Source organism: Thunnus thynnus, chromosome 7 (assembly GCF_963924715.1).
Source record: "Thunnus thynnus chromosome 7, fThuThy2.1, whole genome shotgun sequence".
Classification (NCBI taxonomy): Eukaryota; Metazoa; Chordata; class Actinopteri; order Scombriformes; family Scombridae; genus Thunnus; species Thunnus thynnus.
Window position 1 is genome coordinate 6,558,140 of NC_089523.1, and position 26,754 is coordinate 6,584,893.

General features: G+C 42.3%; 1 protein-coding gene across 5 annotated transcripts; it reads left to right on the forward strand.

Annotated features, from left to right (window-relative positions):
* The first annotated feature begins 274 nt into the window (after nucleotides 1-274).
* On the forward strand, nucleotides 275-26,754 carry pax3b (paired box 3b). 5 transcript variants are annotated; one of them, XM_067594032.1, is made up of 9 exons: nucleotides 275-746; nucleotides 1,349-1,584; nucleotides 1,766-1,895; nucleotides 2,327-2,470; nucleotides 16,147-16,346; nucleotides 17,349-17,514; nucleotides 18,298-18,512; nucleotides 21,673-21,957; nucleotides 25,032-26,754. In XM_067594032.1, exons 1-9 carry the CDS (start codon nucleotides 662-664, stop codon nucleotides 25,047-25,049), a joined length of 1,479 nt encoding a protein of 492 aa, XP_067450133.1. In that variant the 5' UTR covers nucleotides 275-661; the 3' UTR covers nucleotides 25,050-26,754. The 5 variants fall into 5 exon arrangements, with proteins under 5 accessions (XP_067450133.1, XP_067450131.1, XP_067450135.1 ...); XM_067594030.1 differs by having other exon boundaries at nucleotides 21,673-21,952; XM_067594034.1 differs by having other exon boundaries at nucleotides 1,766-1,823.

Consider the following 26,754-nt stretch of genomic DNA (forward strand, 5'->3'; position numbering starts at 1 on the left):
GGTTATACCTCGTCAGTCATCATATGTTGCTCCACTTTCCTGCCTGCAGTTCACTCGACACATAAAGGGATTTTGCGAGTATTTGGTGGTTAAACAGTACATGCAGTGTCTCTCTGCCATAGCTTTTGCTTTAGGGAATTGACGCCCCTGTCCTGCCGGAGCAGAATTGTGACAGCGCCCGTGATTGGAGGAAAGTTTTCAGCCGCGTACCGGCTGTACCCACTCGACCAATCAGAGCCGGGAGCGCTGACTAGGAGAGAGAAGAGCTCCGCTACTTTTGACTGTCTCCTCTCACTTTGAACCGGTGTCAACAAACAACAACAACAATATTTTCGTCCTGGCTACACCGCCGTGGCAACTACATTTCCAAACCCCCCAAATACTAGCGGATAAAAGTGGTGAAAGCGAGAAACTGACTATTTTTTAACCAACAATCCCCTTTTTCTTCTTTTGTTGTCGTCAGAATTGACTCCTCAGAGGGCTGTGGTAGTCCCGGGACACTGCTTGGTTTTAGCCCGGGTGCGGCTAACCCTAACCGAGCCTAACCTTCCAGGAAGCTTCTCACGGCGGCAAAGCGGTTTCAACGACGTCTTAACTCCGTGTTGGAGCAGCAGCCTCTCCGTTAGGAGGAGGTATCTGTACTCACTGGGCTGGTGGAGGTATGACTGCGTTGGCGGGGTCAATACCCAGGATGATGCGACCCACGCTGGCTCAGAACTACCCCCGCAGTGGCTTCCCACTGGAAGGTAAAGCATCACATTGCCAAGCGGACGGGTTACTGCCCTGGATGTTGATAGATAGATATCTGTGTTTCAGTGAAAGTCGGTCAAAAGTCACTGTTCACTCTCTTTTCAATAGGCTGCCCTCCTCTTCTTCACTCTCTGCACAGTTGTAGGAGTTTAAAGCTTAAATGACATTTCACTTGTTAAGAAGCTGAACTGAATATATTTTGCCGTGTATTCATTATTTTTATTGCTACTTTTGTAGCTTATTTTACTCTTTACTTCCCACAGTGTTTGGTATAACTTTAGCATCTTTTGGCAAACTTTTTGCAGGCTATATTCAATTATAGTTTATTCAATGTTTGTTTTATATTTTAATAAATATTGCCATTGTTTCAGTTTACATTTATAGCTGCAATGTAGGCTGTGGCTTACAATTTTATTATATTATATTGCTATTTTGGAGAAGTTAAAGAGAACTTATTTCTATCTATAATATCTTGTCATTGGTGTATTGAGTTTTATTTGGAGTCAGTTAAAACTGAACTTTTCCTCGTGGTCTAGTTTTACAGCATGCACAGGCTCTGCTTGGTGACAAGTTCTTCTCGTATTTTGATTAAATGTAGTGTCTACTCCGTTGGGTCAAGGCCGAGTGAACCAGCTCGGAGGAGTTTTCATAAATGGCAGACCTTTGCCCAACCACATCCGACATAAGATCGTGGAGATGGCCCACCACGGCATCAGGCCGTGCGTCATCTCTCGACAGCTCCGGGTCTCACACGGCTGCGTGTCCAAAATCCTGTGCCGGTACCAGGAGACGGGTTCCATCAGACCCGGGGCCATCGGTGGCAGCAAACCCAAGGTAGGGACCAAAAGCTCCTGCAGGGATAAAAAGATTTATAAAACTTTTTTTATATACACTCATGCATGCTAGAAGATACCAAATCTTACCTGTTGATTTTTGAAGTCATAATAGGCAATGCATTGTGTCCCAAGGGCCACAACAAAGTAAATAAACACTGCGACTCTTTTGACCTTTGAAGCAGGGAACGACGCCGGACGTAGAGAAGAGAATAGAAGAATACAAGCGGGAAAACCCGGGTATGTTTAGCTGGGAGATTCGGGATAAATTACTGAAGGATGGGATATGTGACCGCAACAACGTTCCTTCAGGTAAAAAAGGGCAGAAATGAAAGTTTTCACATGTATTACAATTACATTATTATTATTATTATTATTATTATTATTATTATTATTATTATTATTATTATTATTATTATTATTATTATTCATGGTAATAATAATTCACCATAATATTCCATAAACTTTAACCTCGACTACAACAGATTATCATAGATGACCATGTTTTATTCTAAATAAACAATAAAACACAATAAATAAGTGGAGTGAAAACAACTTTCCCCCCTTCGTGTTCTCTGTTTTTTTCTTTTTAATTTTTAGAGAATTAGAACATTTTTCAAGGCTTATTTATTTCAGATTATTAGTCTATATTTTGTACCATAATAGTTTCTATCTCTCTATAAAATTATTATCATTATTTTTAAATTGTAAATAATTTCTACTTTGTGAACAAACTTTTGCAGTGAGCTCCATCAGTCGCATCATGCGGAGTAAGTTCGGGGGGAAAGGCGATGAAGAGGAGGATGAGGATGAAATCGAGAAGAAAGAGTTGGAGGACAACGAGCGCAGGGCCAAACACAGCATTGAAGGCATCTTAGGAGACAGATGTGAGTGAACTCCTCTACTTATTGTTGCTGATGTGGAAGTGAAGAGTTGGCTGTTAACTGTCGCTGGGGTTATCTTTGTCATATCAGCGGACACACATATCAGCGGTGGAGTCCTGTTAGATCAGATGTTGTCAGGGACTCTGTTTGTATAAATGATACATGTTGATTTAAGCTGTACTTGGGGAAATATTAGTGGTGAGGGTGAAAACTTTATAGTCTATATTCTCTAATTGGGATAATTTCCACTAAATTAAATTATAGAGACATTTAATTCAATTTTGCAGAGAAACCTCTAAAAAAAAATAAATCAAAAAATAAAACAAACAAAAAAAAAAAATACCCAAGGGATCTGGAGAAACATCAGGCTCCACACCTGCTACCTGTTGATTGCCTTTGAGCTGGGTGTAAAGAAGAATGGTTTTATTTCGTCGTATAACTAGCTGCTATGTGAAATTTTAGCATGCTGTAAAGTTGTTGGATGGGGGTGGAGAGTGTGTGTCGTCCTTTGTTAGGAATTCTTTATCGACCATATCTCTCCTGCTAATGCTTTTCCCATGAGGCCATACCGTAAATCAAACAGCAGGTGATAGCTCTGTGCGGGAAAGGAGGGAGAGTGTGCGTTTCAGTGTGTGTGTGTGTGTGTGTGTGTGTATGTGTGTGTGTGTGTGTGTGTGAGAGAGAGAGAGAGAGAGAGAGAGAGAGAGGGTGTATGTGTGTGTGTGTGTGTGCTCAGCGGTGTCTTAAAAGCGGATTGGTTGAATAGTCATGTTACAATGGGTCTGCATCTTACACATCTTTAAGAATTGCATGTTTGTTGCATTCTTGTGGATTATATAATAAATTATATAATGCCTGATGCCTTCATAAATTATGAATTATAGTCTAGTAATGTCTTGGCCCGTGTGTTGGTAGGTTATTTGTTTATAGTTTGATCATTATTTTGTGTAACAAATCCGTTTGTATTAGTGTTTCAAACTTTTGCGTCCACTGTAAAAAGTGACCACTTGTATAAGTCATCCAGGCCTAAGATCATATTTTTCGTAAATGAGTGAAAGTAATTAAACGACTAAGATAAATAAGCTTGTTTTCAAAGCATTTCTGTCATTTTCAGGACTTTTCTAGTAGACAAACAGGCCAGACTAAGTTTTTCACTCGGAGAAAAAAAAGTGAATTTCTCTCATTTAATCGAAACTTTTTTTTTTTTTTCTTTCTTGCTATTGAACAAATTGAACGACGACTATTTTAAAGTTGTGCATTCTGCAGTTTAGGCCCATTCCTACCCTTTTTATGAAAACCCTGTCATGTAAAACTCTATAAAGTGATGCAGGCCTGGCCAAGACATGACATTTTTCTTAATTTCGTCTCACAGGCAGTAGCTTAATTAGGGATTTGAAAGTGGTTTGGGGCTAATTACTTTATAACTACACCAGGCCTACTAGCCTGTTTTGAATATCATTAGATCTACATTACTTTTTTATTTTCTTTATTTTTTAACTACGTCATTAACGTAGCAATTTGTCTATTAGTTTGTGATTATTTCCAAATGATTATACAACCTCCATAATGGACACATGTATCCTCTCTTATGGATCTGGGTACCAGTCTCCTCTAGAAGAAACTAAACTGCGCTACTAACATGTTATGTTTAATGTCATCGTTTTCCTCGATGAAATATTTTTTCACCCACCCCAAAGTTAAATGCACTTGCTTGAAACGGTGCACAGGGTGGCTAATTCCAGGGGGAAACAGTGGAAGTAATGATTTCTGGGACAATTTAACCTCAGTCTAACTTTCGAGCTGGCGATGATATTGTTTATAGACTAGCTACATATTTCATATTTCAACACTTACGCATGAGCTAAGCTAATTATTTAATTAGCTATAGGTTAAGGCTATCCATCTACTTTTGGCACGAGAGACTGAATGTCACCCCAAGTTGTTCAAACATGTCCTCCACAGTTTCCACCCCTTCTCTTTCCACTTTGTAAAGTCATTTCAGCAGCGAAATGTCAACATTTAGCCCACCATTTCCCTGTAAGCACTTTTTTCGTCTTTGCGTCGGTAAAATAGGGGAGGAGAGATAAAGGACTCTAGTCTGAGGAGACAAAATGTCCCCCAGATGAGTTGATCAAACATTTGTTCAACGGTTTCCATCTCCTCACAAAGACACGCCTCGCGCGCACAACTGGACGCTCAAGGATGAACTTGGGAGACAAAGGCGCGAGAGTCTATTTGGGGCTCACGCTTGGGCTGCGCGCGGACAAAAGGCCAGCTTGGAAACAGCTTTGGCCGCCGCTAAAGAAGAAGGCGACCTGTTTATAATTCAGTCAGAGAGAAAGAAGGGGAGAGGAGAGCTTCTCCATAGAAAAAAAAGCCCGACAAAACACATTTTGAGGCCGCAATGAAGGATGAATTATTCAGGGAGCGCTCCGGCACGGTTTAGAGGCCCGTTCACCGAGAGAAAATGGCCGTTTTCACCTACAAAATGTTTCCTTTTGGGGTCGTCTAAAGAAGCCGACTGCCATTCAGAATGACAATTGAGGCTTCTGAAATCCACTCACGTACAGCCCAAAAGATGCGTGCTCGCCCCCCAAACTAGCGCACACGCTGTGGCACGCAAGCACGCGCACAAGTACGCATTCAACACATTCGATTTAAAATGTGCCATTTTCAAAAGTAGGCTATCGAAATGTGGGATGACTCGCAATTAGGAAATGTTGATAATGGCGCATGCCTCCCGGGCGCGCGCACACATATTTGAGAGGAAGAGAAAGTAAAAAAAGTCCCAAATTGACTAGTCAGTAAGAAACATTTCACCCAACACGAGCTCTAATTTAGATTCGCTGCTGGGTCATTATAAGACGTGAATGCATGCACTTTTTTATAGTCAGTAAACTGGATACATTTCTTCCTGTCCTGCTGTATTTGTAATTCCAGCGCTGTAAAAAAAAGAAAAAGCAACATTACCCGTTTCATTCTGATGAATGCTGGATAATTGCTGAGTTTGTCATAATATTCAGACGTTAATTGGTCAACAAGACAAAGTGGCCTCCTCGTCTTGAAGGGTGACGGTATTCATACTCAGACGTCTCCACTCCAGTCTGTAACTCATGATCTATTATTGATTCTTTGATGAGTCCCGGCCTTGCCCCTTTCGAACATTAATAATGTCTTCTAAATGATGTCGATATTGTGCTATGTCACATTTAATGACGGAGGGAGTGTATTAAAGAGTGTTTTTGGTGAATGGGGACCAATGTTCTCCCCGGAGAGCCCCGGTCTGGCCCGGAGCGCCGCTTCACAATGGGGGCCCCGGCCACCCGTCCTGTGCTGCGCACAACTCCGAAAACTCACCCTCCTCCTCCTCCTCCTTCTCCTCCTCCACTTGCTCCCCAAATCTCTTCAAGCAGATTAAATCGACTCTTTTATTTCATCTCACTTTCATCTGGAGAGCAACACCGCCCCTCTCCCTCTGTTTCCTACTCTTTCTCTGTTTCTCTCAGCCTGCGGCGCACAGCTCGTTTAATATCGGGGCTCCATCCTCCGTAACGCAGGGCCCAAACAAAGAAAAGTCAGTCCACTTCCATAACGTTTCTAATTATGTCCTTTATTTACCTTTTTGCGGGTTGATTATTCATATATCTTGTTACAGTTTCAAAATGTCATGGTTATAAATATCGCGGTAACTATTCATCAGATTAGTAGCTGAGTCCAAATGAAATATTTTTCATTTGTAAAGTTGGTCACTACACACTCAACACAAGCTATGTCAAATTAATACATCCTATCAGAGAAATAACACCATATCAGACATTAGGCCAAAGATGTGGTGAAAATTACACACTCTTGTTTTTTCAGGATAAAACTAACATTTAAAACACACAACAAAGACTTTTAGTGATTGATCACTGTAATAAGGAAATAATATTATAATATGCTAACCAAACCCTTTAGTTCTACTTTTTTTTTTTATCACCTGTTGGCTCTCTCCAGTGCTGGCTTCAGAACATTAATATTTACAGTTGTGAGAGAGGCACTGCACACACAATTAGAAATGTGGGCCATGTAAAAACAGCTTGTTTCTCAGTCACATTGAATATTGAATGATTAAGTAACAAATCAACCATTATCTAATATCTAATATAAATTTAACTTGAAACACATTTTCCCTCTAAATCCCCAAGCAATAAGTAATAAATTCATACTCAGAAATCCCCACCCTTCCTTCATTCTCTGTCAAATATTATGTATTTGGCAGTAAAGTTGACCCTCCAGGCCTGTTGCTGAGCTGCACCAAACTCCCAGCGTCATAGTAATTAACCCTGGAGACAAAGTTAATGATTAAAACAGTCACGGTGGCCCCGCCTCCCCCCCCCCTCTCCTCCTCCTCCTGCTTCACATTTTCACAGTGTATCTTTTAGAGTCCATACTTCGTTAGGTGAAATTAGCCAGATAATACAGAGGAGCCTTGTTGAGGGCTGATACATTTCCATTTAGGCCAGCCGTGTGTGTGTGTGCGCACACACACACATACACACACAACCACATGCATACACACACACATTCCACTCTGCAATGCAAACAGTCAAAGGGATAACTTTATTTGGTGAAAGGGGATCCTGGAAAGGGCTAATTGAATAAACCCGGGATCTTTGAAAAAACCCCTACCATGGTGAGCGCAGTCATCATGTCATAATTAGGTTTATTGAGGCGCATTCCTTCAATCTGCCTCCATTCTCCCGGGCTCATTGTATCCAGGGCCCAGGCCAATGGCCGGGGGACAAAAGGGAACCGTGAGCAGACAATACATGAAAGAGCCATAAAGATTTAGCTGGCTTTGTCACAGAAACGGAGCAGGACTTTGTTTGTGTAAATAATGCGAGTGAATGAAGAACTTGGATTTCTCTGCCACTCGGGGTGAAGGATGGCGTGCTGCAAATGTAATATGTTGGCACAGACTGGATCAATGCCAGGGCAGAGGAGAGGAGGAAAGCGGGGATTGTGGGAGTGATAGGAAGAAGCGAGGGAGCAGAGGTGGAGGCAGAGAATGAGCCGAGAGCACAGAAGGCACAGTGTGTTTTTGTGTGTGATGATGGTGTTTGCAGAGGCTTTTAAGCATTAGCCGAGACTGACGTACGTTATTTTGTTCCTCAGCTATTCACAGTTATCTGAAGATCAGTGGGACTGTAAGAACTGTGAAGTGTTCACTGATAAACCAATTTTTTTTCCCAAGATAAGAATCTGCTAGTGACTCTTCACATATGTTTTCACTTTCACTTACAGCATTTTATTGAATGAAGCACCATTCTGCTATGCTGTGACTTTAGTCCAGAGAAATAAAAAATTGCAGAAGGTGATTCTGGAAATTTTGCACACAGAATGAGCTATTAAACATGATAGCCCCCCCCCCCTCTCTCTCTTGAATATGTTGCCATGCTGTTTCTGTCTCGTCAAATCTGACAAAGACAGGACCAATAAGGTCTTGGTGGATCTTATAATAGCTATTGGCTATTACTGGCCTGAGCCAAGTGTCTGGTGAAGAGGGCTCTGTCTGTCCGTTGAAAGAATGAATGTGTCACTCAGTGAGTCCCTGGGCACGAGGGCAAAGGGGGGCACGAGGGCCAAGTGGCGAGCACCAAATCACTCTCCTCTACCCTGGGGCTCTCTCTGTCTCTCTGTCCCTCTCTCCTCATCCCGCACTCCTCCCGCTCTCGTGAGTTTTTTCTAATAAGCCCATGCATGATGACTATCCAAGCATGAAAACATAGTTATCTGCAAATGAATGGCTGCTCTATGCTTCATTAAAGCCTCTTTTTCCTTTCACACTCTTATTGTGACCCTCTGATATCAATTCAAAGGGCAATTAATGAATGCACACCAACTTTGAAGTCAGGCTGATTTTTGGGAGGGATGGGGGGCTTGTGCTTGTGTGTGTATGTGCATGTGTGTGTGTGTGTGTGGAACTGGGAGGGGGGCAGGGGGTATTTGGGGTATTCCCCCTTCAAGACCCGCTCTAGCGCCCCAGCCTTCACCCGTGATGGACTAGCCACATTGAGCTGAGAGTGAGCGAGCCCCAAAGACGGTTTGAAGGGAGTGAAAGAGTGAAAAGGCCCAGCGAAGGTCAAGTAGAATGGCTTGCCTTAGAATAAGGCCCCTCTTTATCTGCTGCAAGTATGCACTATAGGCACAACAGCTGGGGGGGAAAGGGGGAGAGAGGTTGTTTTTTAATGTGCATGTGTGTGTTTGTGTGTGTTTCTGAGAAAGTAAGGAAGAATGTGAGTGCATGTGTGTTTTCCTCTGTGCATGGCTTTCATGCATCTGTCTGCGTGTTTGCGAGCATGGCTGTCGTTTAACGTGTGTGTATGTGTGTGCGTGAGTATCGGTCTGCACGGGGGTTAGGGCTGAGTGTCAAAGTTTGCAGAGGCCAGCCAGAGGCCAGTAAATGCAGCATCTATGCTGCTGATGGGGGACAGGCGGCTGTCAATCAACTGACCGATGAAGCCTGACTTTCATTTGTTAACTAATTAGCTCAGAAGCTTTTGTGATGCATCAGGAAAGAGGCTTAAAATGTGTGTTTATGCTGTAGCCGTGTCATGTGGGAATATCTTTTGTAATATAGAAGCGAGGTTTTTATCATAGACTTTTGTTTTGACACTCGATCACATCGATCTCGGAGCTTTACAGTGTAAGCTAATGAAGGGTCTGATGAAAATAATACATTTTGTTCAGGATTTTTTGAATGAATGAATGCAGCACTCTGTAAAACATGATTACAGGTATTTCCTTGTTCAAATAGGTCTGCAACGCCAAACCATGAGTTCCTTAGTGATATTTACCATCTGAAAGTTGAGTTGGGTGAAGTATTTTCAAGTAGGAAACTCAGGTCTGCCCTTACCCATATATCACATGAATGCAGCATTATACAGTATTCCACCACATGTCTAACTAAATCTGCTTATATTTACAGATTTGGGTAGAAATTCATATAAAATTGCAGTGGATCCAATCCCTTACTTTTCAAAAGGCAGACACTGTTTAAGAATGATGTTGATTTAAAGGGGACAGTACTTCATGTACAACATTATGTTGTGCTTTTGTGCCGTACAGAATGATTACATTGTCTCTAACATTCAATATTAATGACTGCCATAGTTACTGAGGGCAGTCCGACAGCAGGGAGAAGAGAGAGACGAAACTGTCAAACATCCGTCTTGTCACCTAGAAAACTAAGAATGACAGTTAATGTGCACACAGCTCATTTTGTTGGATCTCTACATGTTCCCCACTGACTTGAGTTGTGAGTCATTTTCAGAGTTAAAAGACAGAGAAGAAGTGCAGGGTCACAGGGCAGCGGAGGGTCACTCTCCCCCAGCGCTACACAGGAAACAGGGTTAGAAACACATTTAGCTACAAATGACAGGTAACCATTTCCTCATAACCCCCGACATCCCCTTCAACTCCCGTGATTCCTCCTTTAAACCCTCTGTCATGTCATTTTTTTTTTTGCAGCGTAACAAGGCTGTGATCGATGACAGTTTGCTCTTGTAGGTCCACACACTTCGTTTTTGGTATTTTCACACACACACACACACACATGCAGTTCTGGCACACTCTCATTTACAGGGCAGCTGTGAAGATTGAAACTCCTCCTTAGCAAGTCAAGTGAGTTCACCCTCCACCCCCCTCCCCCCCCCACCCCTGACACATACAAAAATCCACTGGCACACACACACACACACCATCTTTTTCTTAACCCACCAGAAAGAGTCGCAGATGGGTCCATAAGCTGTCAGTAAAGCCATTATCCGGCCCAGCATCTGCCTGCCTTGACTTCTATATACTGTTTAATGCAGTCGGCCAGTCACTTAGTCCCCCAGCTCCTGAATAGGAGCAGCATGGTCGGCCCGCCCAAATAAATGCTGCGTTTGTCTCCTCTGCCTTTTGTTTTGTGTTTTTTGAGAGGAGTAGGTGGAGAGAAGGGGGGGTGGGCAACGTGTCACAGCCTCAATTTACCCTCACTATTAACCAAAGCCCCAGAAGAGTTACTGGGATGTGCGAAGAGGGGTGCAAACAGCCCACATATGGTCAGTCAATTCCCCCAAGTCCCAAAATCCAAGTTGGACACATCCCCTTTTGCTCCCTCTCTCTCTGTCTCTCACGCACACATGCATACATACTCAAAGCGTACTGTCTCATGTCTCGGTGGACATATTTAAGCCTTTGTGTCCCCATTCGACTGCCCCCCCCCCCCCTTAAAAAAAAATCAGCTGAATGCCGAAGTCTTTCCAACAGTCTGTTTCAGCTAAATCCTCTATTCTCCTCCTCCTTCTCCTCCTTGTTTTTCTCCTCTCTAGGATGGCGTTGCGTGGCGGGAGCCATTTTGGGGTTTCTTGGCTCAGGAGAGGTTGTTTTGGCTTGGAGTCCCATGCACTGTGTGCATCTCAGGGCTTCAGTTTGGTTAAATTAAACAGCTTTCTTTTCTCCTCTAACCCCTTCCACCCACCCCCTCCAACTGCTTCTCTCTTATTTTGCGGCTTAATGCTCCTCGGCTCCCGGGCGATCTTGCCGAGGCTGCTTTTCCAGGCCTTCTCCGCTCAGATAATTTTACCCTTTTAAGGCTCATATTTTCTCATATTTCGATGAACCGACAAGAGCCAGTACCACGTCTGCAACCCCCCCACTCCTTTAAGCTGAGGTAGAGCAAAAGTATACAGAGAGAAGTCAAGTGTTTACAGGGGCTATAAATACAGCATTTTAAGATATAGCATATGTATACAGGCAGGGAGCGATATGAGGGTTAGAGTGGATAATTTGATTGGCCAAGGCTATTTGACGGTGCCAAATCGATGTGATCAGATCTTGAGGATAGCGAGGCGATGACGGCAAATGGGGCACTCTGAAACCACAGGTTTACAAGGTTGGATAAGATCCGGGAAGCAGGGGAAAGGTTTCACCCACTTCTCCACATCTACTCTTCCCTCTCTCTTCCTCTTTGTCTCGGTAAGAGAGGTAATATATGACCTGATGCTGGTTTGGCATTATATTTAATTGTTACAAAGATCATGTTGGAAAGTATTGTGTGCCTGTGCTTGAACACTCTTATTGTTAACGGACGCCAAAGTAGGGACGCCTCAGGGCTGACAAGCTCGATTAATGTAGCCTTAAAATGCATGTAGGATCAGGGGAAGCCCAGCGCTGTGTACATGCATGTGGAAGGTCATGTGCTCGGAGTACTGCAGGCTTTCTCTCTCTCTTTCTCTGTGTGTGTGTGTGTGTGTGTGTGTGTGTGTGAGCTACTGAGCCAAGCTGCGGGGAGTAGCGAGCTTCAGGGGTGATTGGGTGGCTGCCCTCTGTCTTGGCACAACTTTACCAACCAAAACTCTCTCTCTCTCTCTGGCCCATGTGTCACCCCATGAATCTTCATCACTTGCCACTTTAATTTACATGACATTATATTTTAGACCTGGAATGTGGTTGATGCTCTTGAGTGGACGTGAGTGCAATGGAATTAACTTTAAATCACTGAAAAAAGTTGAAAACATAAAATAAGGAGAACAAAGGTCAGAGATGTAATTAAAGAGAACAAGCCTGTGCTCTTTAAGTTCTTGTTTTACTGCAAACCAAAGTCCTCAAACACAGAAACAAATACAGCAAGTATTTTACGTTATGTTTTTTTTTATAAATTTCAGCAGTTGTGAAAATGTATAATTTCTTATCTGATGAAAGAAATTTAGGATGTCGGAAAAACTGGGACCCAACAGCAAAAGTAACTGCATTTAACAGAGAGCAACCATGAGAGGCACTCGCTTGTAGGGAGCTTATATGCAACGTGTCTTACGCAGAAGGCTCATCACTTTTAGTCTTTTATTTTTTTAATTTTTTTTGCTGGAGTAGACACATTTTATAAAAGCATGAGATCAGTTTTAATTGATTTTCACACAGATTATATGTCCACACGCGCCCAAAAGTTGTTTTCAATTGCAAGACACCACAGCACAGTAAGAAATACCCTCTTTCTGATGGGAACATCATTTAAAAAATACAAAAAATGAACAACTATGAGGTGCACAGGGATTTTTATCTGTTTTTAAAAAAATATTTTCAATAAAATTGCTATATTTTGCTAGACCAGGCATACTCATTTAATGTTTGGTTTCTCACATACTTTTTGAGAATATTCTTTTAAGAATGACTGGTATAGTTTATTTCATATAGCTGTACATGAAGTGAAAAGAAATAAAAGATGAAGTAAGCATAGAGACTGAGGGGATTTGAATCTTTTAGAGGAGGTAAAGAGAGAAGACGGGGGGACTCATTGGGAGGGACGTACTTCCTTTCTCCTCAACTAGTGTCCATGCACAAATCATGGATGTACAATGCTTCTACCAACAACAAAAACAACAACAAAAACCAACACAGATGCCCAGAAAGACTATCCCCACGGGTACATTTACATCGGCAACAACAGCCCCCGTTGCCCCTCTCCACTGCCCTTCTCACCCCCTCAGGTGCTCTTACAGTTCCCTCTGGAGGAAGGGTTTTTTTGTAGGGGGGAAGGAGTAGAATGCCCCTGGCTGTGCCCCCATCTCCCCCACCTCCCCACTAGCCCTCTGCGGAGCCTCTTTATGCCCCCCCCCAGGCCCACCCCCCCCCCTCCTCCTCCAGCTCCCCCGTGGGGCAGGTGACAGCCCTCTACTGTGAAGGGCCGAGGGAGCCATGACGGATTCCACAGATGGAGCGTGGAAATCGCCGGCAAAGACCTCAGCTCTCTGCAGCAACAAAGAGCCCGAGAGTCAGAGAGAGAAATATGGGTGGAAAAGAGAAAGATGGGGAGAAGGGAGACAAAGAGAGGCTGCGAGAGAGAGAGAGAGGGGGTGAGAAGGAGGGAGAAAGAGAGAGAGAAGAGGGAGGAGTAGGTGGTGCTTGTTTAAGGAGGGTAGCGTGTTGAAGAAGTGCAAAAAGTGAGTTTGTTGGGCAAATTATGAGTTTGCTATAGTTTGAATTGAAAATGTGCAAGTCTGGAGTTGTCTCACAACTTTTTAAAACATGCAGGAAGCCATTTTTTTTTACCACCTAAGCACAAATATGTTTTATTTGTCAGCTGTAATTTGTTCAGCGCAATGCATTTTCTCTCTTAGTATCATTATGTTGCAGTGACGGTGCTTCCCCACAGACACCATTATCATTTTTTCCCATCGTCTTATCTTGTTGTATCTTAACATCAAGTGATGTAGCTATCCAACGAAGCGAGTGAAACAAATGAGTCCTCTATAACGGATCTGATTCAGGATAGTATCAGGACTACAATCTTGAGACTTTAGAGGTGCCACTCTGTCGCTTCTTTTGAAAAGTTCTCAAAACCCCGGTAGCAGTCATAACCGATAGGTAATTCCAAAGTGATTAAGGATTTTCCCGGCCGCCTCAGCTTTCCCAGGGCCCAAATCCCTGTGAAATGCTGAGGAACGTGCATGCTGCTAAAGTCGGGGGAAGCGAAAAAGCATTCCTAGCGGCCCTCCTCCAGGAACTGGAGGGGGAGGCTACAAAAGGCCTCATCTCTTGTTTTTCAGCCATCCTGTCCAAAACTCCAAAGCCCCACACTCCACACCCCAAATTCCTTCCCCACCACCTAAAACACAAGCCATAGAACCACACCAGCCATATAAAATGTCGGTGTGTTTGTTTGGTTGGCAGCAACCTGCTAACTGGAAAGCTTTTGTTACCGTGGCGAAAAACTAGTTGTAAAAAATTCCAAAACAGTGAAATTTTTCCCGCACGGTGGTCATTTTGAATTTCCTCTGCTTTCCTACGCATCAGTCTAAGAAGGTGAACATCCTGTTCATTAGTATGGTAGTATATTGTATATTAGTATATTAGTGTGCCATAAGTGATAAAATGCTGAACAAGTAGGTTGATAAAGAGCTAGCAATCTATGTGTGCAAAACTGCAAGATATTCAGCAGAGGCCTAAGGCAATGTCTCCATTTCTCTCGCTCCCCCTTTGAAAATATTTTACTTATTGCCTCCCTCATGCTTGAATGTTTCTTTACCAATTTGCTCCTAATGCATGTTAAGTTGACTCCCACTGCTATTGGTGTTGCGAGGAGAAAATCGCCGAAGGGGGAGAGAGGATCAGTTTCACATGAGGGGCCCTGAGCTATTTGGATTCTCTTGTATTTTATTGTTGCTTCTGAGGGGGAACTAATACAGTGTTGCACACAAAACTTCCCCTGTGCTGAGGGGGAATTAATTAAGTGTAACACAAAAAGTGGGCGCTTTGGCCTTGGTGAACTTAGAAGGGAGCCAATGGATTGTTTGAAGTTGCTGAGTTAAAAACCAAGCTGCTGGCTTATAGAACATAGTTCACAATAGTATTAATACTGATCTGAGACAGAGATGAAAAGTAGACACACAAAAGCTGTCAGGAGCGATAATATCGCTGCAGCTCAGTCAGGCTGAAGATCACACTCGATGAGTCAAAAATAGTCACATGTTATGTATTTCTTGTATCTAGGATATTGAGTCATTTGATGCTGAAAAGGTGAGTCATTATGAGTCAATATCATTATAAATTTGGGTATTGGACTGACAAAAATAAACAATTTGAAAACATCACCTTGGGCCCATTTTCCACAATTTTCTAAAGTTGTAATGATGACTCATTAGATATAATAAATAATCAATGATTAAAATAATCATTAATTGCAGCCCCACATTCCATATCAATGACGGTGAAGTTTGAATGATGTTTTAATTAACCTATTGTGTGTGTCAGACATGAGGGGAAGGAGCAGAAGCAGCAACATCAAAACTTCATATATGAAGATAAGACTTGTCTTCAACAGCTAGATGTTTGTTTTAGTTCAGCTATTAAATTAGTACTAACTTATTTTTTATGACATGGTTTTACACTTAAAATTGATGTAAGACTGAACTTGGTGTTCTTCATTTAGACTGTGGACTGAAACTAAAATGTGTCTGAAGACTTGATACTGACTTGGGACTTGATCACACTATGATATGTGATTATCACCTCCATCACTGCTACAGAAACGGTCTAAACTGTGAGTTCATACTTGAACTTGTGAAGAGATAGAGAGAAAAAGAAAGTTCTTTTAGATAAGTAGACCAGCATTCACGTGACTGAACAGACAGTTTGTTCTTCATCCAGCTAACTGGGCGCTTGGGCACACACACACACACACACACACACACACACACACACACACACACATGCATAAAGAATGGCCCCTGGATCCAAATTAGCCTTTTGTGTGGCTTTTAGTCCACCAGTCCCCCTGTGGTGCCCTGGGAATCTTGTCCAGTGGGATTATTCGGCTTGGAATATTCCTTCTGAATGGAGGTCTGTTTGGCCACAAGACCGGGAGGAAGACCATCGCCTGATGGTGCGTTTGTGTGTGGGAGTGTGTTAAGAAAAGGAAAAAAAACAAACAGTGCTCTATATGTGGTTTAAGTTGATGTCACAGCCAAAACCAATCACAAAAATGGTCACCTTAAACTGCTGAAGATATAAACTGCTGAATAAAACTCTGTGTGTGTGTGTGTGTATGTGTGTATGTGGGGTGATCAGGAAGAAACTTTCATCATATCAAATGATTAAACATCTCATAATAGTGATCCTGACAGTTTTCTTCTTTTTCTCTCTTCTTCTTTGAACAGCGAGTCACTCAGACGAGGGTTCGGATGTGGAGTCGGAGCCTGATCTGCCGCTGAAAAGGAAACAGCGGCGCAGTCGGACCACCTTCACAGCAGAGCAGCTGGAAGAGCTGGAGAGGGCCTTCGAGAGAACCCACTACCCTGACATCTACACCAGGGAGGAGCTCGCCCAGAGAGCCAAACTCACCGAGGCCAGGGTGCAGGTACGAGAGGGCACATGCATACAGTATATACGCCAGTGTCAGTATCTACAGAATGTCAGCTTTTCAGGAACTGAAGAGAGATAAAAACGGAGTTCAGCTTGTTAAATACAGGAAATTCATATGATGGATATTTGAAAAGTTTTTATAGGCCTAAGGGTTGTAAATTTTACCACATAACCATGACATCCTTTAACAGAAGACAAAACATCAAAATGTTTACAAGATGGCAGCAATACTCTGCTCTACATATTTGCCCTGACCTGATTTAACACACCAACACACTATTGATGACCTGTCCTTACTGTGAGGAACCCCCCCCCCCACACACACACACACACAAACACACACACACTTTAAGATGTAAATGTTGCGCCTTTACACACTGTCTTACCATTTAAAGGCAGCCTGCTGGTTGCTGTTTGCTCCATACAACAGCATGAACACACATACACACACACACACACACACACACACGGACATCTCTCATCCTCTGCTCCCAGGGGCCCAATCCAGACTTTCCTATTTCTGATCTGGACTCCAGTAAATTCTCCTCCACAGGCTCCATATGGGAAGTGTAAGCAAACCCAGCATGAGCTCTGTCCATATGGACTCACTCACAAACCCCAACCATGACACACACATCACACACACGCATGCACACACACGCACACACACACACATACACACACATGCAGGTACGCACACACACACACACACACACATACACACGCGCACATGCACACACACATCTTTCTCTCATATTGTCTCTCACCTTCCTTTTCATTTTCAAACTCTGATAGAACTGTGAGAAAAGTAATTTTTCAGCCAATCCAACTGTGTGAAATGTAATTTCTTAGTTGCTATTAATAGCTACAGTTTACTTAATAAAGATTGTTTAACTCTAAAAAGGCTGCTGGTATAATAGATGGACTGTGAGAGATTTGCATGATGTGCACATGTCATGCACATATAGCACATATACATTATTGCCTTCTTCTATAGGTATGGTTCAGCAACAGGCGGGCAAGGTGGAGGAAGCAAGCAGGAGCCAATCAACTGATGGCATTTAATCACCTGATCCCAGGGGGTTTCCCACCCTCAGCCATGTCCAGCATCCCACCCTACCAGCTCTCTGACAGCGCCTACCCCCCCTCATCAATAGCACAAGGTAGGGACTCATATAATTAAACCAGTGGTTGATGGTTCAGTGCTCAGAATTAATGATTAATGGTTAATTACCCTTTAGGCTTTCAATGGGAAATGAAAGAAAGCTTTGTTCTAATGACAAAGCATTTTTCATTTTATCTAGTTGGTTTTCAAAAATATACCAAAACCCATTCGTGGTTGAAACAATTTGTGGAGACATGCAACCATTAATGTGAGGTTAAAAAATTGAATCACTAAAATTGGCGTTACAGAATTTTTGATGATGACTGTCAGTTTGTAGTTTGATGCTTTAGTCTCTGTTAACCATGTTAAAATAGTATGAGTGTGCAGGTCATGGAGGGAAGTTCTAAGTTAATGTCCTTGCCGTAAATAATAAGCATTTTTGTTCACTTGCATGTTCTGAAGGTCTTTTTGAAATAAATAATTGTATATTGACCTACATATATTTGGACAGATGTATATCTTTTTTATTTCTAACCATTCTTAATTTGTTCAAACAATAGAATTTTGGATTTGTTTATTTAACTAAAATAGCCTAGCCTATTATTCACTTTTGTATTAACGTATATTTAATTTCTATACATTTTGAACATTTGACATAAAAAAAATCAAGTTTATATTCACTCCAGCAGTTTTACTTCTACTTAAATGAATCACCTCTGCTATGTTGTTTTGTTTTTAAATGCACTTTCAATGATGCCAATAGTAAACACTTTGCAGTTACGTTTTGCAACTTTTGACTAAGAATCCTAAATCTTAACTTTCTCTGTCATGCCTTTGGTAGTCTCAGAGCCCCCCAGCACGGTGCACCGGCCCCAGCCTCTCCCTCCCTCCTCGGGCCACCAGGCCACCAGTGGTGGAGGACAGGGAGATGGAGGGTCGGCCTACTGCCTCGCCTCTGGACGCCACTCCTTCTCAGGATACTCAGACAGCTTTGTGAGCCCCGGTGGACCGGCCAATCCCATGAACCCCACCATAGGAAACGGACTCTCCCCACAGGTGAGGATATAGCTAAAAATTTGTGTATTTAAGCTCAAAGTCAACCATCAACTGGGGATGAATATATCATATACACATATGTCACTACAGCAGCAGACTGTGCGAAAAATAAGATATATAATAAGACGTTTAGTAAAATATTTAACTTAAAGATCTTTTTTACATAAAGGGAGCGAAACAAATCTATTAGTGAAACACTTCATTCATTCATCACGGTTTCATCTGTTACGAGAAAATCTGTTTCAATCTTCAATCACGTGATTTGATTTGATAAAAAATGTTGATTCATCCAGAATATTTTAAATTCTCAAACAAATCAGTTTTATCTGAAAACTGATATTTGATTAATTTGTTTTAAGCAAGATACAAACTTAATAAGAGTCAGAAGATTTAACTTAGTGCTTTTTGCTGTGTGCTGATTTGACAGGAGAAAGACTTGTGTGTTTGAAACAGAACACATTTCTGGAGACTAAAATAGTTTTACTTGCATGGATAATACCCATGACGTGCACAGCCACACTGGAGCTGGGCAGAATTAGATTTGAACATGATTTCAAAGAGTTGAACCCGGCTGATATAATCATGATTTATCCTGTCAGACACACAGCTTCACACAAGAAATCATGAGCTTAAAAAAGTCAAACACGCCTTTGTTTTTTATCCTATTCAAGTAATATTTCACCCAGGTGTGGAGTATATAAATGCACAACCTTACTGCTCGCTGATTCAGTGACTCACCTTCTCTGCACCATAAACCGCACACACCACAATCACACACTTGTTGGCAGGACTAGAGGATAGTTCGCTCACTGCTGGAGAAGAAAAAGTGAGATGACTCCAGAAGGACAGAGGACAATTGAGTGTGTGACAAATGAGAAGTGAAAAGACAATTACAGACAATTATCCAGGCATGAAGTCCCAAGGTCTGTGCACCTACACAGAGGGTACGACAGAGGAGACAGAGGAGTTAGAGACCCTAACAGGCAGAAAATGAGATTTCAGCCTGGTGCAGCCTTACTCCTCAGAGAACAGTCCGCAGCAGTGTGAAGATGGGGCTGAGGAGGAGACACACACATGCTCACAGGTTCACATAATTACAGTGACACACGCACACACACACTGTAGATAATTGATCAACTCCATGACATTTTGAGGATCAGTTAAGGATTTTGCAACATCTTTTACACAAATATTACATGACATGGTTGAGCAGCATGGCTAAGTCAACTTTTCAACCTTCTGTTTAGATTGAAAGATTGATTACTGCATTTTTTTATCATTTCAAATGCAGCAGGAGTATAGGGAACTGAAGTCATTTTATTCACGGATAAGTTCATAGTACTTTTTTTTACTTTTGGATGTTACGTTGCACGGGTATTTGGCAGTAAGAGTGTGTTGTTAGCTGATCCCTTCCTCTGAAAATACTATTTGCAGACTCTCATACATGCTGTCAAACACAGAGCTACGCTGCTGCATGCATTAATAATATTGTGCATACAGACAGCTAAACACAGCATCATCAAGGTCATGTGTATGTGCATAAACACTGCTACACACTTGACGTTATACTATAGCCTCGAGGGAAGCTTCTTGTGATTGCATTCTTAAAATGTTTGCTTCAACATTCCTCTGCGAGAAAGCAAAGGTTCTAATTTATTTGTATATAGTTCATACGGCGGGGAAGGAATGTCCCGTCTCAGATGTTTTCCCCCGTCCCGACATTCTTCTCCGCTAACTCCTGGACGCTCCTGATTTAGGCCGCTGGCAAGGGCAGCACTCCAATATGAAACACCCTGGATGGGCCAGCCAGCAGCCATCTCACGAGGCAGGGAGAGGCTCAGGAGAGAGAGAGGGGGATGATGGGTAGAGATAGGTAAAAGATAGAAAAAAGGCATGAAAGTTAGCAGACTAGAATCTAACAGTTTCAGAAGCGGTGTGTCCCTGCTTCCTGTGGCTTGTTTCGCCAGCAGTGTATCCCCGCTCTCTTTCTTTTTCAACCGAACCTTCAAAACGCAGGTTAATTTTTTAGGAAAATGTTACCGGGCATGAGAGGAAACACAACTCCCCTCTCCAAATCAACATGGACTCCTCCATTCACCTCCCCTACTTGGGAAATGATTTAAGTAGGACCATGTGTGTGTGTGGATGTAGAATAATATGTCACTTAGAGGGCCAAGAGGACCCAAAGAGCAGCATACCTGCTTCTTATTAGGACAACTGGAGGAGCCTTGAGGCCTTTGCTCTGTTGAGAGGGAGGTGGGATATGATACATTTAAAGGTAGCAGGTTCAGTTAGAGTTACTTTCATAAGTGATAAAGCCAGCCTCAATTCCTTATTAACGGGTTACCGAGCACTTTGATGATGGACAGGTAAATTCAGCGAGCGTATGAGGGGGTTGGTGGTATCGGGTCTGTTTTGAAACCAGTTGAAACACTTCGCCCTGCGGCTCTTTTCCGTCCTTTGCTGGCCAAGGAATATTCCCCCAAATTCGATTATCTGGTCGCTAATAAAGACCAGGTCAAGAGCTAACGCATTTCTCAAACTGCAAATCTATTCCGAGGCTGAACAGAGCTGAGCTCACAGAGACCTTTCTTTTGCGTTATCTTTGTCAGCATATCTCTCTCGGAGATAAGTTGTTATCTTGTGCCATGGGTTTTTGGAGCAGTGTCAAAAAGGAATTTTGGAATAAGTGGAGCCGTGGATCTGAGACAAATTACTTAATTCTTCCTTTCTGGTGCTATCTCTGTCTGGGACGGGCTTGCTGGGAGCCTTTTGATGTCCGCGACAGGGGGATTTCCTTAGTGTGTCTGAGTGTGTGTGTCTGTCTCTGTGTCTTTGTTGATACATATAACACACACTCCTTTGCTTGTACGCTAAAAGTGAGAGATATTCAAAGTATTATGGGGCCTTGTTAGAAACTAAAAAGACAACTGAAAACATGTTCTCCACATATGATGCGCTGCCCCTCTGGTCCTTTCTGTAACAAATATGTCCCCTTTTTTCTGGATGTAACTGCACTGCACACTGTTGTATTATTTTTACGATAACAACCATTCCATGTTTTATGCATTTGTATCTACCTGTAAGAATACAAAAATCAATCCCAAAACTCATCACACTTTAAGTTCCCTCTCTTTGTTTCCATCTTTCCTCCAATCAGGTGATGGGTCTGCTGAACCCGGGTGGCGTGCCGCATCAGCCACAAAGCGACTACGCCATCTCCCCTCTGACGGGTGGTCTCGAGCCCCCTGCTGGCATGGCTGCCAGCTGCAGCCAGCGCATGGATCACATCAAGGGTCTGGAGGGTCTGACCAGCGTTCCCTCCATGTCAGCTCTGCCCTCCCTGCCCAGCTCCCAGTCCTACTGTCCCCCCTCCTACAGCTCACCGGGCTACACAGTCGACCACGTGGCGTCCTACCAGTACGGCCAGTACGGACAAAGTAAGGTCAATAGACTTCATCTTTTTATTCTCTCCTTTCATTACTACACTCAATACCCAGACTAAGCATGTGATTGTTATGGCATAGTTTGAAATGCAAAGAAATGCAAAATTATTATCGTTATTATCTTTGCCTGCACATTTTCACTCTCAAAGAACAATTAGCAAGAGCTTTACAGAGAAGTGAGCGAAAACAAATGCAGATAATCAAACACCAGCATAAAAGGAGTGAAAATAATACGTTTTTAAGTTTAAACTAAACTTAAAAATCTGCATACATTAAAGTAAGCCTATGTAAATTTGCGTTTTATAAAATACTTTTTATTAAAAAGATGTTACAAAATACATCCATATTCTATATTTTAAGACATCTGAAAGCAGAGCCTGATATTTGACGTTTTGGCCACCACTGTGACTCTGTCCTCACTGTGTGAGTGCAATTGTATTGTATTAATCTTTAGTGGATATTGACATGCTTTTAAGAATGTAGGCAGGATTTTTATCAGTTGGTGTCCTGCTCCCAGCATGAAACTCAACTACATATTGATTATGGGATGCTGGTGAGTGTCCTGTACAGATAAAGTGGGCTTTTTTTCCCCAAGTAACTGCCATCTGACCATTTTTGAAAAACAACACTGTTGTTGTTGCATACTGCAGCTTGATTCAGTGATGAATAGCATGATCTGTAATGATGTTAATGATGTAGCAAAGCATTACAGTAGTTGTAAAAGACGCTTGTGTAACTTGTATAGTCAACTGCAGCATGCGTGTGTATACTTCTGACCACACAACACTTGTTTCTTTAAAATCTGATTCAGAAATTTGAAGAACTTTCCATTTCCTAGAGTAAAACACTGACTGGTCTTTTGTTGTTTTTTTTTTTTCTCTCAATTCAAATTGAAAATGTCTGAACCAAATCAGGCGATACAGTGTATGATCATCAAGCGTGCTGCTATTCCAGTGGTCGAGTCATACCCTGTAACCACAAATTACTCACAAGCTCTTGAACATGGGGCTGACAACACACAGGTAGCCGCAGTACTGCTTGTTTAGGCCGCTGACATTTTTCTGGGTCCAAGCATGCAGTCTCAAGTGTTGGGGTTAATTGTGCAGATATGATTCCATCTGTGTGATACTGAGATCTGTGGTCAGGTATATTGTAGAGTCAGCTCCCATCAGGGTAAAGTGTAGCTGCAGTAGTGTGTGATAGCCCTCCTCAGACTGTTTGCCCTCAGAGAATACCTACCTGTCCAGCCATGAGAGGGTCTTTTCACTTTACATTACTGTTAGCTAAAGGGTTACACTCAACTTCAAACAAATCTCCATCTAACTTTGGAAGGCAACGTCGTTTTCCGTCACAGCGTGATTGCAGCGGCCGCCGTTTCCAATTTTGGTCCGCAGGGGGTTGACCAATCAGGTTCATCCACTGACCTTGTGGCAACCTCGAGACAACCGGGCCCTTCAAAGAGCGTGGCAGCGGTCCAATGAGTCTGACTGCATGTAACTCTGCTGGGCGGCAGGTATCAAATGAATATCTAACTTAATATCCGAGAGCAGCAAATGTCTAATGAAATATCTCGGTGAAATATCTCAAAGTGGACAGAATAAAGAATTAGAGCGACACACATGAACCACCTCTAGCATGTGGCACTGTGCATGTACACACACACAGGGACAAAAGGCAGCCACCAGGACAACACATGCGCTCACATACACCTCCACACCGTTACAAGCCGGAGCAGTCCATCTTGATGTGATTAATCAGTGCGACTGGATAGCCGGTGTGCGGTTGGGTTTGGGAGCTGCAGAGGAAAGGTCCTTTCTGGGGGTGGACGGATCCTAATAGCCTCTGGCAGGGCGGCTATTAGAAACAGGTGCTAGGACTGAGGTCAGCTGGGGAAGCAGTGTTGAACAGTGCTGCTCCAGGTTCCAGTGCAGCGTAAGAGACTGTGGATTGATCCATACTGCGGTACATTTTGACTACATGTAGCTTTCACTGGACAGCCTCACGGAAATAACAGTGGTAATCCATGAATTACTTGTTTGTTTTTATTTAGGTAAATGTCTCTGTTGCTAAGCAGACATCGTGTTTGTGCACTTCACTTTGCAGAGGTCACCTGTCGATCAGCGTCCCCAATACTGTAGAGTCTTTCTCTCCGCATTTTCTGTTGTGGAATTTTCTTTACCTGTTTGGCCATGGTGGCTTTCATTAATTACTCAAGATTTCCAGAAACCAGAGACATAATACACACAAATTCCTGAGCCATTTAGAGCAAAGAGCTGTAACAACAATCGGTGACAGAGACCATAACATGCATTTTTTTAATCATTACAATGTTATATTTTTGTCGGGATCAGGGTCATAGCCAGAGAGGACACGCAACCTGGAGGGAGTTACTTTCTACAGTAAAAAAAGAAAAAAATACATAATGGGTATTTTATTGGATGATTTATATTTTTAGACTAGTACTTTTTTGATTTTACAAATTTAAGGCTAACCAATAAATAAATAAACATTTTGAATTACCCCACTAGAATTTTATTGTTGGCAGTGTGCAGAAGACTTTAAACCAGCATGTTGTAAATGAAAAACTTACCAAAAATCTAATTAAACAGTTAACTGAATGAATAAAATATGACTATAAATCCAAATAAATACTGAGAGACTGTTTTTGGTGTGTGATCAAAATTTTCTGGATGTGGAGGATGGGAATTGAATACATAACTGTTGTATATTCAAAAACTTTGATACTGCATATATCCTACATCATTAATAGGATATAAGTTTGTATTTTTCACTGTAATCTTGCATTTTTCCCTCTGAGAGAGAAACCTTTTGGCTGCATTTGTTAAGGGCGTCCGCATGCTTCTGTTCTCACATCTCCTGACCTTACACCCAAAACTACTGTTAGCACATGCTATGCTAACAATAGCCATATGTTTGCGGAATGGCATGCTAAAGCATATGCCCAAAATTTATTGCAACCATAAATCTCCTTTATCCTCTTTTCACTTTGGTTTTTTAAAATCCCTTTTCACTGGTCATAATTTAACAACTGTCTCATCCTTTTGTTTCACAGGTGCCCTTTCTTATCTGAGGCCTGAAATCACCTGATCAGAAGCTTCAGACTTCACAGAGGGACATTTGTGTGTACAGCGGTGGAAATCATTCATTATCTGGACCAAAATTTGCATTTACCAGGACATTCTCTACTGCAGGACATTTCATTATTCATTCTTGGTGGAGAAATGGACAAATAAAAGAAGGGACCACAAGAAGGAATATCAGACCAAAAACTGTTGATTTACTGTGAACATTGCTGCATCAGTATTGCAGATGAATGGCAGAGATACCAGCGCTTAATTCAGTTGGTTCAGCACACGTGGAGCTCCGACCATCTTCACTTTCCACAGGCCGCGAGCGAATCCAGTGACCAAACACCAACCGTGGACTCTGTCTGTGGGGTCTTTGTTATGACAGCAAACCCAAATCTATCATCACAGACTACCAGCCTATGAGCTGATGCTTGAAGGAACGTGTTTACATATCTTAGGGCCACATGAGTACATATGAAATTACATGTATCGCCAAATTAATCCCTAAATTGTATCTGCTGAAGGGGAAAAGAAAAGGGCTTTGTTGATTTTTTTGGACATGGCATTTATTTGCGATTTCTGCATCCCACACATGGAGAAAAATTCCAGACGCAAAGAAAACAAACGTGAGTGAATGAATCTGTGGGTTTTATTGTACCAGAAACTCTAATGTACACCACAGCTGTTCTGCAGAGAAAGTTCATTCAAACCTCCTCCCCCTCTGTCTCTGCTCGCCTTTCTGTCCTACTCCCTCCGTCTCATTGATGTTTTGGACGGTGAGGCAGGGATCCCTGCCTTTTGTAGTTTTAGAGAGGACTCGGTGGAGGTCAGGGGGTGACTTTAGGGAAAGTGACAGATGAGAGAGCAGTAGAAGAGGGCGGTGGCGGAGAAGTATCTTTAAAGGGGAGGGGATAGGCAAGATCGATCACAGGCTGAAAACCCTTTAAAGATCCTCTCCCAGCGAGAGAAAGCCACCGGGTCACAAGTCATGACCGAGAGACACTTGAGAAACCGACAGACCAAGAGAGTTTAGACTAAAGACAGCCATTCTCCCAGCTGACCAGAAGTGCAATATCATGTATCTTAAGAGTCAACCTCACCATTCAAACAATAAAAAGAAAACGTGCCTCTGAAAGTCTTACAAAACCCTTTGGATTTAAACTCTGGATCTAGTTTGGGACTTAAAGGAGCAACACATGTGCCTTTGAAGGCTTTTGGGTCCAAAACAAATAGGAAACATTGTTAAAATTGCTGTACTAGCACACATGTCATGGGGAAAAGAATGAATGAAGGGAATGCCAACGTAAACAGCCAATTACCAGGAATGACAAAGCCAAAATTGTATTTTATTTTGTTGTGTTGCTTGGGACCTTTTTTTTTGTTTCCATTTTGCATAAGCAGGAAATATTGATTAGGTGTCTAATGCATTCCGGACATATTTATTGTCACAAGTGTAATTGTAAACCTTTCCACATTGTACAAGTGATGGGTGTGATAGAAACAAGAATACTTTATCGATCTAATTCAGAATAACAGGTTGCCTTCATACAAGCACCCTGTTGTTCTGTACATCTGTCTATGTTAGAATGAACCAGTCCTTTCAGTCCTTTGATATATTTTTTTGTATTATCTGACAAAGCGATATGACATAATGTCATGTGTACAAGCGCATTATCACTACTATTTATAATGAAATAAAAATTCTGA